At 38.3% G+C, this 12,445-nt stretch overlaps 1 protein-coding gene across 1 annotated transcript in view; it reads right to left on the bottom strand.

Moving 5' to 3' along the window:
- Nucleotides 1-10,037: 10,037 nt before the first annotated feature.
- Tbc1d8b (TBC1 domain family, member 8B (with GRAM domain)) overlaps nt 10,038-12,445 on the bottom strand; it is a 50,853-nt gene continuing 48,445 nt past the window's right edge. The window contains exons 20-21 of the mRNA XM_013025837.1: nt 11,663-11,679; nt 10,038-10,442 (exon numbers count right to left, since the gene is read on the bottom strand). Of these exons, the coding sequence (XP_012881291.1) occupies nt 10,038-10,442; nt 11,663-11,679 (422 nt within the window). The remainder of the gene's footprint in view (nt 10,443-11,662; nt 11,680-12,445) is intronic.

The raw sequence follows: 12,445 nt of genomic DNA, 5'->3' as shown, positions 1-12,445 counted from the left end.
GTAGAGCGCTTGCCTTGCATGCATGAGGCCCTGGGTTTGATTCCTCAGCACCACATAAGCAAAAAGAAAAAAAGCCGGAAGTGGTGCTGCGGCTCAAGTGGTAGAGCGCTAGCCTTGAGCTGAAGAGCTGAGGGACAGCGCCCAGGCCCAGAGTTCAGACCCCACGACTGGACGCCCCCCAAAAAAGAGTCCATGTTTTGGACAATGTCACCCCTTCCCTCACACTCTCCCAGGTTTTCCCTTCCATTGTCACCCACAAGTTGTATAATAGTGTCCAGTGAGTACCACTGCTGCATTTTAAAGCAGTTTTTTTCCAAAAGGGTTATATCCAGAAAATTAAAAAAAAATCCTGAGTGTTTATGGTCAATTGATTTCAACTAAGTTTCTCAGATGGCACAATGGGAAAGAGACATTGTTAGAGTGAATACGAAATATCCCCCCACAGGCTTATATGTTGAAATACAGCTTGGTTCCCAGCTGGTGGCTCTATTTTGGGAGCTTCCAGGAACTTTAGGTGGTGAGACTTAGTCATTGGGGGTGTGCTTTTGAAGGATATACCTGGTCCCCAGTACTTTCCTTATTCTCTGCTTTCTGGCTGCCCCATGGTGACTGCTCTTCTCTGCCACGCCCTCATGGTACCTCTGCAATCATCACCTAAACAGTTCTTCCCTTGACTTCTTTTAGACATTTTACCATAGAAAGGAAAAAATAACTAATACAGTCTGTTTAATAAATGGCCTTAGGAAAATTGAATAAACAAGTGCCCAATAATGAAATTGGATTATCTCCTATGATATAAAACCACTTCAAAATTGATTAAAGACTTAATTGTAGGACTTGCGTGAAATTGTAAGACTACTAAGTGAAAACATGGAAGGAAAATTCTGATATGGATGTGGGCAATGATTTCTTGGATAGGTACCCAAAAGTATAGGCATCAAATAGATACAAAAATAGGCAAATGGGATTGCATCAACTCCCAAACTTCTGGTTAGCAAAAGAAAGGATAGCTTGAAGAAACAATCGATGGAATAGGAGAAAATATTTGCCAACTATTCATCTGATAAGTGGCCAGTACACAAAGTACATAATGGACTAAAAATTCATTAGCAAGAAAGCCAATAACATTTCAAAATGGAGGTCTTTATTCATTTATAAAAATACCATAGACTGGATTAGTTATAAACAACAGTAATGTATTGCTTATAGGTCTAAAGGCTAGGAAATCCAACAGAAAGGTGCATGCCAATTGGGTGTGTGCTTTGTAGATGGAGCCTTCTTGCTCAGTCTTCACATGGTGGAAAGGGCAGCTAGCTCCCAGAGGCATTTTTTGTTTTAAAATAAGGGTACTTACTAATCCCTCATGACCTAGTCAACTCTTTTATTCAATTAGTGATCAGAAAAAAGCCAGTATTTAATCACTTCTAATGTATTCAAGTCTTGGCTTAGGGGAGGAACAATTACTCATGGCCTTTGAGAATTGCCAGTTTAAATAGAAAGAAGAGAGAGACATTAACTAACTCCAATTTTTCATTGTAATTGTGTGATTCCTCTAGGAGTGGTAAGCAAGGAAATGAGTGAGTCTCACTAGTTGCACTGAGATGCTTAGGGTACCAGTAATCAGTAGCCACGTAACAGGTAGTAATGTTAATCACTTACAGAAATATTGGGACATCAAAGATGTGAATTCCCAGAGGTGAGAGAACAAGATGCTCATTTTCCCCCTTTTTGTTAGCATAAATTGCATAAAGAGTTTTCATTGTAAGATTCCCAACATGTAAAGTATGCGCTTTTATCAAATTCATCCCCTCAGTATCTACATTCTTTTTCTTAACTCCCTTCCCTCCTCCTCCTTTTTGAGTTTTAGTGGTGTTATTTATGCTGTTTTCACACATCCCCCCAAACACACACACACACACACACACACACACACACACACACACACACAGTGTACTTGCATCATATTCATCCCACCCCTATCACTCTCTCTTTAAGATATTTCTTGTATCTCATATCGGTTGGTCCTTGCTTCTATCTCGATCTCAAAACACAAGAAGCTACTTTTTATAAAATATAGCATGAACAAATTAAGTGAATTAGGTAAATTCACGTATATAACAAAATGGGAAAAAATCCTTGTGTCTACTGCAATTTGAGGAGTGCCTACAAATATATACAAGACGGGTAGGCCTTACTAATCATGAGAAGTGAGGAGGGAGAAATGTACTGTTTTTTAATGGGCTTCATCATATATGGAGAGTACAGATGTTGGACAGGCCAGGATCACATGGGGATTAACTTCCAGATAAAAGTAAGAAGGTTGGCGACCAGTGAAATGGCAGATGACCATGTGCTACTTGATGTGACTTTCCTCTTCTGTAACCTTATAAGTCTTGAGGAAAAATATAAAAATTATCATAAGTTCTGTGTGTTTTAATTTCTTTTAAAAGAAGGTGCGGTGGACTTTTTGGCTATTTTCTTACTTGTTCATTTAAAAGTAGTGGGTGATTCAAAGCAACAGAAAAAAAAGACAAAAACAGAGAATTCTGAGCTTCCTGTGATCCTGGAATTGAGGTTCAAGGTGAGCATACTGCATATTTGCTAAATAAGTATTATACTTGGTATTCATATACATTCCACGCTCACTCTAGTGTTATCCTATACTGTGGATGGTGGAGAAAACATACACACATACACACACGTTTCCTAGACTCCTTTACAGTTGAGGTTCAGAATTATTTATTTTATTTATTTATTTCTCAGTCATGGGGCCTGAACTCTGGGCCTAGGTGCTGTCCCTCAGCAATTCAGCTCAAGGCTAGCACCCTACCAGTTGAGCCACAGTGCCACTTCCAGCTTTTTCTGCTTATGTGGTGCTAAGGAATCGAACCCAGGATCTCATGCATGCAAGGCAAGCACTCTACCACTAAGCCACTTTCCCAGCCCCAGAAAAATTTAAATCATACACTTTTATGAGATTTGGACGGTGTAATATGGCATTTGCTTTGTTTTTTTTTCCTCCCTCTGCCTGCAAGCACAGTAGTTAAAGGGTTTGGTTAATCTTTAACAAGGTTAGCTGAAGTCCCAGGGTGGGTCCAGTCATTAACTGCATTGGAATCAAGAGGTAGGGCATGCTGCATCCAGTTTGGTAACGCAGGCTATATGATTTGTAGTAGAATCAGGAGGTGGCAGCAGCAGTAATAGCATCTCAATTTGGTCATACTATGTTTACAGGATCCTGGAACCAGGAACTTCCCAGTTGTGTGGAAAGACAGTAGCTCTTTTTTATGGTCTTGCTTTGGGATGTGGTGTTGAGAGTCATACCTTTTCTATTGGGAGTCATTATGGAAGGTTCAATTTAACACCTGTTTTTTCACCCTTCCTAAACAATTCTGTAGTAAGTTGCTTCTTCCTTTGACTAGCTGCAGTGACTTCTGTTTTCTGAAACTGAATCCTGAACAGTAAAGGATGCAGCACGAGGAGTGACCGTAGGTTAACAGTATTTTAAGAAAATACTGGTTGAGTTCGAAGGCATGATAATGTCAGCTCTCCTCATGTACTGTCTCTACTACCCTTCACTGCTTCCAGCCACACAGCTTGTCAGATCAGAGTCATCACCAAAGAAATGACTCTCTAGTCTAAATTGCAAAGAGATAAACACTGCAAAGTTTTGGGAGACTGACAAAAGAAGTGATTGGAGTATATCTTAAACATATGTAGAAATAATACAATAGAATTTCTCTCTGTATTGACAATGCTATGAAGTTGGTCATGATGCAGATTCATGGCCTCTCACCCCATCTTTGGAGCTGTCCTGAGTCATTCCTGCAGCCAGAGGCCTTAAAGGGAAACATGCTGCAATGCCACTAATGGATACTGTAAATCTTTCTTCTAGTTTTCCTTTTTCTTCCTAACAGAGAGATTATAGACATGTACTAGAATAACTGCACACAGATGTTACTCAGACACTATTGGACTTGTATTGCTGGAATGGGGATAGTGGTGGGGTTAGAGCCGAATGGTTATTAACTGGTCCCAGTCAGGGTTTATGGAGTCAAAACAGTTTTATCGAGTCCATCTCAGTGGGTTCACATATCTGCAAATATGTCAATGGTGGTTTCTTAGTTCCTGAATGCATACTTGAAATAGGCACAATCAACAACTGACAAGATTTATTATACTTGCTCCTAACCATTGTGGTGAGGGCTATTTATAGTTGGAAAGGCCAAGTAGGATTCATTGGATTGGATGTGCCAGTACTATATCTCTGGGGAAATCTCAGAAATGAGTGTGCACGGAGAAGCTAAGGAGTGTGTGAAGGGAAAGTGGAGTGATTTCTATCATCTCCCTACTTAACTTGCCTATCTGGCATTTGCAAAAAAGGTAAATGAGTCTTAGAGAATGATTATAAATTTTTAATCATAAATTTCAGACAGGATGTCTTAAAAAGCTAGAAAAATCATGAACATCTGCGGGATATTGCACAGATCAAGATCTTAATTGAAGCCATAACAGACTTCCAGGTCCAGGAAGACATGTAGAATTAGAAGCTATGAAATCCATTGCTTGATGGGAAGAGATAACAGTCCTGGCGACAAAAATGGAAACGAGCATAATGTGAGCTAAAGGATAAAGTGCATTTCTGGTGATTATCTGTGTAGGAATGTATATACTGGAACACTCTACCTTGCCTTAAGGGAGCAGTGCCAGAGTCCCCAGTGCTACATGTGTCAGTCTATTTGAGCTGAAGAAACAAATTCCAGATAAAATTATGGGGGGAAATCCCCAAACAAAAAGAATCCTATTCCTGGGCACTAGTGGCTCATGCCTGTAATCCTAGTCACGCAGGAGGCCGAGATCTGAGAATTGTGGTTCAAAGACAGCCCAGGCAAAAAAAGTCTAAGACTCTTATCTCCCATTAACCACCAGGAAACAGGAAGTGGGGCTGTGGTACAAAGTGGTAGAGCGCTAGCCTTGAGCAAAAAGAGCTCAGGAAGAGCACCCAGGCTCTTAGTTCAAGCCCCACAACCAGAAAACTCTGTTAACTACTAAGAAACTCCTCCTGCAAAGGGGTAAGAGTCTGTGCATGGAAAATAATTCTAATTCCTATTTTAGAACCAGAATTAAAACAAATTCTTAGCTCAGGATTTAAAAAGTCATTTTTATCTTTAAACAGTTGTATGAAGCTTTCTAATTAAATGTCAATTTATGTGTATATAATGATCAGTGTCACCCCCTCCTATTGTTCTCCCACCTCTATGCCAACTCCATCTGTCCCTTCAAGTTCATTTGAAGGGAACTACATAGTGCTGAGAAAAATTCATATTGAGTGAAGATCCCCAAATATAAATGTATATGACAATACACGGAGTGTTGCATGCATATACAATCAAACAGACCAAAGTATGGTATACACAGGGCTGAATTTCCATGGTGAAACCCCTGTGAAAAATTTATTAACAGTTTAACCAATGAATAGCAGGAAGAGGAAATACATCTTTTCTGAATGAAGTGGAGACTACAGGGAGGGTGTGGACAAATGGAGAGAAATGGTGGGCAAATAGTTATAATGGTCAGGGTGCATATGTGAAAACAAAACCAGTATTGACATCATAACAATTCTCTACTTTTCCTCTTGCTGGCCATACTTTGAAAAAAATGGAGGAGCATCTGACAAACCATCCCTTGGTCACATGACTATAAAGGACAGAGATATTGGGAAAGTAAATTGGCCTTTTACAATGTGGATAAAGGACGAGTTGCTTATTGTGTAGCGGGGGAGAGACCAGTATATAAAAAGGTGGTATGGGAGTTAGAAGAATATGGTCATAAAATTCAGTGTATAACCTATAAAATTAAGACAATTAAAGGGAGGGTGAGGGTTAGGAGACATGGGGATGATAAAAGAGGTGACATAGATTAAGATATGAACAATTTGTACAATAGTAAAAAATACTTTAAAATAGAGGTGGTATAGTTTCCTTAGGATGATGCAACTCTAATGTACTGTGATATCTGTAATGGTTATAGGTTTACCTGTTAAATTTCACATAAGTATACAACAAAAAGTTAACTTATGGTATGATCAGAAGAAATGAGAACTACATTAGTCACCTCCAGATCCTTGGTCACTTTCAAATATGTATTTATACATCCTAATCAAATTACTTGCCTCGTTTTCCCCTACTGCTTTATACAAGGTGAGTTAATGTTAACATTCCATTACAATTACATTTACATTATAGGATATCAAGATGGGACTGAAACTGAATTGAGTGGGCTGAACATCAAGCCATGGATGGATTTAAGTAACTGACAGAAACTTGGATCTTCCCTTAGGAGAGATGAGTGTACTTGTGTTTGATTGAGGGAATGTGTTAGGATAGGCAGGAGCAAGCTGCTGTTATGACTAGCTGTCATTTAGAAGCATGAGAAGGGTGTGCTGTCTGGTGAAAGTGGTGATTAAGTTATTAACACAGATTGGTGCTTGTGATGCAGACTCTAAGACTCTGAAGATACCCCTACCCATGATCTCACATTCATGTCTTTCAGTAATCCTTTCCCCTTGAGTGTGGGCAGGACCTGAAACTTTTTTTTAAAAAAATGTCTTTTTAATCTTTAAGTAGTTGTACAAAGGGGTTTCAACTCAACCAATCAATTTATAAGTGCAATGCATCTTGATCAATGCCACCCTGTAACTTTAACAGCACATGGCAAATGGAGGAAACCACTACTACAATTATATCAGATAAGGCACTCTTGCTGGCAAACTAACCCAAAAGACTCTTCTTGCTTGCTTGATTAAGTGGACATTTTGGAGAAGCCCACAGGGCAAAGCAATATAGACAGCTTGCAGAGGCTGAGGGCAGCTGTTAGGAACTGAGGGAAGTCTTTAAGAGCTGAGAGCACCCTCTAGTTAACTACCAGAAAGCTGTATCTCCAGACCTAACACTGTATGGAAATTAATATTTCTATAGCTTGAGTGAGCTTGGAAGTGGAATCTTCCCCAGTTGCGTCTCTACCTGAGAAACAGAGTGGCTGACAACCTGGATATGGCATTGTATAATCCTAATCAGAGGACCTAACTGAGCCCATAGTTATGACTCACAGAAATGGTGAGATAATATGTTGTGCTCTTTGTACAGTAATAAAGTACAACTCTTAATGTGCTCTCCTGTACTTCAGACTAAAAGCAGACTTCCCAACTTCCCTTGCAAATATAATTTTGCATTTATTATAGGCCAATCAAATGATATGTGAGATGTGATTGTCAGAAGTGAAGGAGAGGCTATGCTTCTACCACCTCTACGAGTAAACACAGTTGTGGGGATGTGTGGCTGTCCTATTACAATTTTGTCATTAACTTGTGGGTGCTGAGGGGCAGAGGCATGGCATCTATTTTGCTGCTGTAAATCATAGTGAATGGAGTATGGTTCTAGAAGCAGTGGAGGCAGTGATAGGAAGTAGCAGTTTCTTCACCATAGAACAGTTAGGAATTCCCCTGGTGGCCTACGAGCACATGGATGGCTCTTGAAAGCTTGATTTAGCTAGTCCCTGTCATAATTATTTAAGCCACTTAATATCCAGTAATCAATATTTTCTTGCCTAAGCAAATTAGGAGTGATTCCTGTTCTTTGCAACTGAATTCTGAATTGATACAAGTGATATCTAAGTGCAAATACACCACAGAAAATAATATGAATTAATAATGAATCTTTTAAAGTAAACAATTTTCATGTTCAATATTTATAACATTTATTTTTATAAAGACAAATGAATTACCTTATATCATTTAACATAAAAGGTATAATGAACTGGATCAATGTGAAACAATAACATAAAATTTTAAATATTAAGAAGGTATTTGCTTAACAAGGCAGCAGCTATAAAACTATAATGTATTAGCTTATTTCTCCTGCAGATTCAGAAAATGTCTTAACTTCCATTTATAATCTTTCGGCAATTCAGAAAGCTCTTAGCATTCAATCTTAATTATTCTAAGCTAAAATTACAATGTTCAATAATCTTCACTGTATTGACTTTAAAATAATACCAAATATTAATAACATACACTCTTAGAAAGGATTTATTGTAAATACAAATGACAAAATGTTCAATGAAGTGTGTATAATAGTGCCTGTATATATAGGATAAAGCATATCTTTCAAGTGGTATTTTAATTCAATTTAACCATTGCATAACAGCAGATGTGAAATGTTTTCATATAAACTATTACCAATTTTAACATTTGGACATACTTCAATTGTTCTAGTAAAGGCATAGATGGTTATTTACCAGCTATCTCTAAGTGGTAACTTCCTTGAAAAGACAATGTGACTGAATCATCTTAAAGTCACTACCAATAAATGTTTGGCCACACCCCACAGATGAATTTTCAAAGGCTCAACTTGAAAATTCTTTAACTTCTCTGAAAGTAACATGTTCTATGGCAATGAAGTCCTCTATGTTGTTTTGTTCACAGTAGATTCTTGCTAAAGGCTGATGCAACAACTCCTTAGACAGAGAAATCATGTGTAACTATAAAGAAGGTCTGCCTGCCCCATCTGGACAAGTCAATGGGCTTAAAACCCATCTTTTTTTTTGTAAATGGCGAAAAAATTTAATCTCATCTATAGTCCTCCTTAGGAAAATCTTTTTTGAAAATAAAGAAGTGCCAATGTATTATTTCTCCCTATTTTCTAAGTCAACTGCTTAAACAATTGATTTAGTCAGAAATAGAGCAGAAGAGTAAAGTGTAGTTTACTTTTTTTCATTTTAAAAAATAAAGTGCTAACAAAGCCCATTATATCTCCAAATGGACTTTCATGTAATGATTGAAATGAAAGCAGCATAAGGTATATAGAAGTTATCCATCCATTTAATCAGTCAAAAGCTTTTCAGCTAGTTGTTTTAAGCTATATATTATCTTGGCAAGTATCACATGTTAAGTACAGCTTATGTACTTGCCAGACTAATACGAAAAATTTGGTCATTTTGCATATACCTTACTATCTATTGTAAATGAGAATTTGATAAAAATCCAAAGTCTAAAGCTAGGACCAAAGCAGTCACAAGCTACTTGAGACAAATGCAACAAACAGTAGTGCTCTGAAGGATTTCTAGTTGTCAGTCTAATGAGACTCCTGTACAGTTAGCTTAACCATTTTCAAATAGCTTAAATCTGAATCCAATGTTGTTTCTCTTTTTTTTTTTCTTGGTCATGGGGTTTTAACTCTGGGCCTGAGCATTGTCCCTCAGCTTGTCAGCTCAAGGCTAGCACTCTACCACTTGAGCCATAGCTCCACTTCTGGCCTAGGGCCTCATGCATGCAAAGCAAGCACTCTATCACTGAGCCACCTTCCCAGCCCCCAATGTTGTTTTCCTTTACAAAGTAGCCCAGAGTTTAGAATTATTGATTTGTTTGATGTAACAGAGTTAGGAACAACTATAAGCGAATAGCTTTTCAATCCTTCAGGTTCATAGAATGCACAAGTTCCCTTACTACACCAAATGAAGTTAACTTTAATGTGTTACTAGTACTTTATTTAGCTAACATGAAAAGGAAGGTCCCAAATGGTAATAAGCTTGTAGACAATTCTGAGTATAGATCTAAGGGTCCTTTTTTTAATGTATTTTAGTAGGATTGAAGTAATCTGACATATGACATGATATGACATGTCAGTACTATTTACTAATAAATACAGAGTCACCTTTTCAAAATCTTTAGTAATTTGTGTCAAAAATAGCACTAGGCAGTAATTTCCTTAATAAAATGGTATAGTGGTGCCCTCTGGTGGTCTCACTGAGCATACTCCTCTTATGCTACATATTTTGTGGCATAGGAAAAAACCCTGTATTTGAGAATATAAAAAATTGAGATCATAAAGGAATGGATCATTGTGCTTCTGTAACTTTGTCTCATTTTGCCTTCAAATGTACTGGTTAATAAGATAACTCCCTGAGTCTTACTCCCAGGAATCAAGCTGACAGCTACAAGAATCCAGGGAAAACTATCTAAGATGGACAATTCCTTCCAACTAAGAGATGTGAACCTTGGTTCTAGATTTTAACTGAGAGATTTTTGCATTTTCTAACTTGGCTTTTAAATCTATGTGTTTCTCAAAAAACCTCACCAAGACTGGTTCATTCAACAGAGATGCAAGAATCTGTTCAAATGAAAATGACCACTGATGATCCTCCTTTCGAGAGGCAGCCTTTCTCTCCAGAAAACTCTCTGTATTCTCCACACTGGTTCCTTCAGCAGCACTGATTGCAGCAGAGATTTCTTGGGCAGATGATGAAGGGCTATTTAGTTTCCTTCCAAGTTCTTCCATCCTGAGCAAAAGGCTGGTTACAACAGCAATGGCTTGATATAATGACTCTTCTTCAGTGTCCTCGTGAAATAAGTTGTAGAGGGTCTTTGAAAACTGAATAAACTGTGACTAGAAGACATACAATAGAAATAGAACATTTTCAACTTAGCAAAACAGAGACCTTAGAAGAGGGTACTGGTCCTATAGAAATTTGTAGCATGTAATCTTCACCCCAGAAGTATAGATTAATTCCAGAGTAAAATTTGCTAAGAATATGCATAGGAAACATAGAAGAACATTCATTCCAGCCCTTGTGCTTGTTGCCTAATAGCAGCCCATTATATACAGACTGATTCCCAGTTACTCTGCCTACCAGCATTACTTCAGTGTATTTTTATTAAGCCACCTTTTATATTTCTCTACATATAAATAATTTATTCCTTGACAATTTTTTTTGGTCGGTCGTGGGGCCTGAACTCTGGGCTTGGGTGCTATCCCTGTGCTCTTCAGCTCAAGGCAAGAGCTCTACGGCTTGAGCCACAGCACCACTTCCTTCCTTGACAAATTTTAACCAAAGGACTGAAGACAAATTCTATTGTACTTCTTCAAATAATTCGGTGTACTTTTTATTAAGCTACCTTTCATACTTCTCCATACAAATGACAAATTTAGGGAAGAACAACTCTCAGGAACCTACCTAACAGTAGAAGACTAACTCTAAGGAACCCATGTGAACATGATCCTCTTTAAACTAGAGTATGGTCAAAGTGAAGAGGAACTGATTACTAATTGCCCCTAGATAATCCATAGATTGTCCCAGAAAATATTTGCCAATTTCAAAAATAATTCCAGGGGCTGGGAAGGTGGCTCAGTGGTAGAGCACTTGCTTTGCATGCATGAGGCCCTGGGTTCAATTCCTCAGCACCACATAAGCAAAAAGAAAAAAGCTGGAAGTGGCGCTGTAGCTCAAGTGGTAGAGTGCTCGCCTTGAGCTGAAGAGCTGAGGGACAGCGCCCAGGCCCAGAGTTCAAGCCCCATGACCGACAAAAAAAAACAAAAACTAAAACTATCCAGGGTTGAGAATGTGGCTTGGTGGTAGAGTGCTTGTCTAGCATGCATGAAGCCCTGTGTTGGACTCCTCAGTACCACATAAATAGAAAAAGATGGAAATAGTGCTGTGGCTTACACGATAGAGTGTTATCCTTGAGTAAAAGAGGCTCAGGACAGTGTCCAGGCTCTGAGGACTGGCAAAAAAAAAAAAAACTATCAAAAATGACATGCTGTCATCCTGGCACTCAGGAGGCTGAGGTAGGAAGATTGCAACTTTGAGTCCAGCCTGAGGTACATACATAGTAAGACCTTGACTCTAAAACAGAAATTCAAATCATACAAAAGGTAAAAAGGTAAACAAGGAAGAAATATACTTCTTCATTCTTCAGCTATCCAGTTGTCCTCTTCCAAGGAAATTCCTAAAATGTGTGCCTTATATTTTTTTCCAGACAGATTCTGTGCAGAAAATCTTTTCTAAACCAGGTCTAAGGGGATCATGTGTGTAATCTTACCTACTTGAGAGGATCATGGTTTGAGGCTAGCCTGTGCAGAAAAGTTCCCAATGTTCCATTTGATCAGAAGAAATTAGATGTCTCTCATTCTAGCTAGTGAAAAATAGGATTGTACTCCAAATGCAAGCCTGGGCAAGAAGTAAGACTATGTAAAAAATAAGTGTCAAAATGGGCTGGAGGCATGGCTTAACAGCAGAGTACCTATTTAGAAAGCATGACTCCTTGAGTTTAAATTCTAGTACAGCCAAATTCTTTTAAAGTCATTCCTATTTTATATGTAATATTTCCTTTTTACATTATCATTGCACAATTGTCCTTTTCATTTGGTGTACAGTTCTCTACATTTTAAAATATGTATTGGGTCATGTGACCACCACCACAATCAGGATAGAGAAGAGCTACATCACTCCATAAAAGTCCCTTTTGCTGACTCCACATAGAGCTCCCCTATGACCCAGCAAGCCCACTTTTGGGCATTTACCCAAATGTTCACAAACAAGACCACACTAAAGCTACCAGCACAACTATGTTTATTGCAGCATTATTTACCATAGCTAAGATATGGAACCA

This window comes from Dipodomys ordii, unplaced genomic scaffold, assembly GCF_000151885.1.
Source record: "Dipodomys ordii isolate 6190 unplaced genomic scaffold, Dord_2.0 Scaffold88, whole genome shotgun sequence".
Classification (NCBI taxonomy): Eukaryota; Metazoa; Chordata; class Mammalia; order Rodentia; family Heteromyidae; genus Dipodomys; species Dipodomys ordii.
The sequence above is the reverse complement of the archived record's forward strand: the minus strand, read 5'-3'. Positions and strand labels throughout refer to the sequence as shown.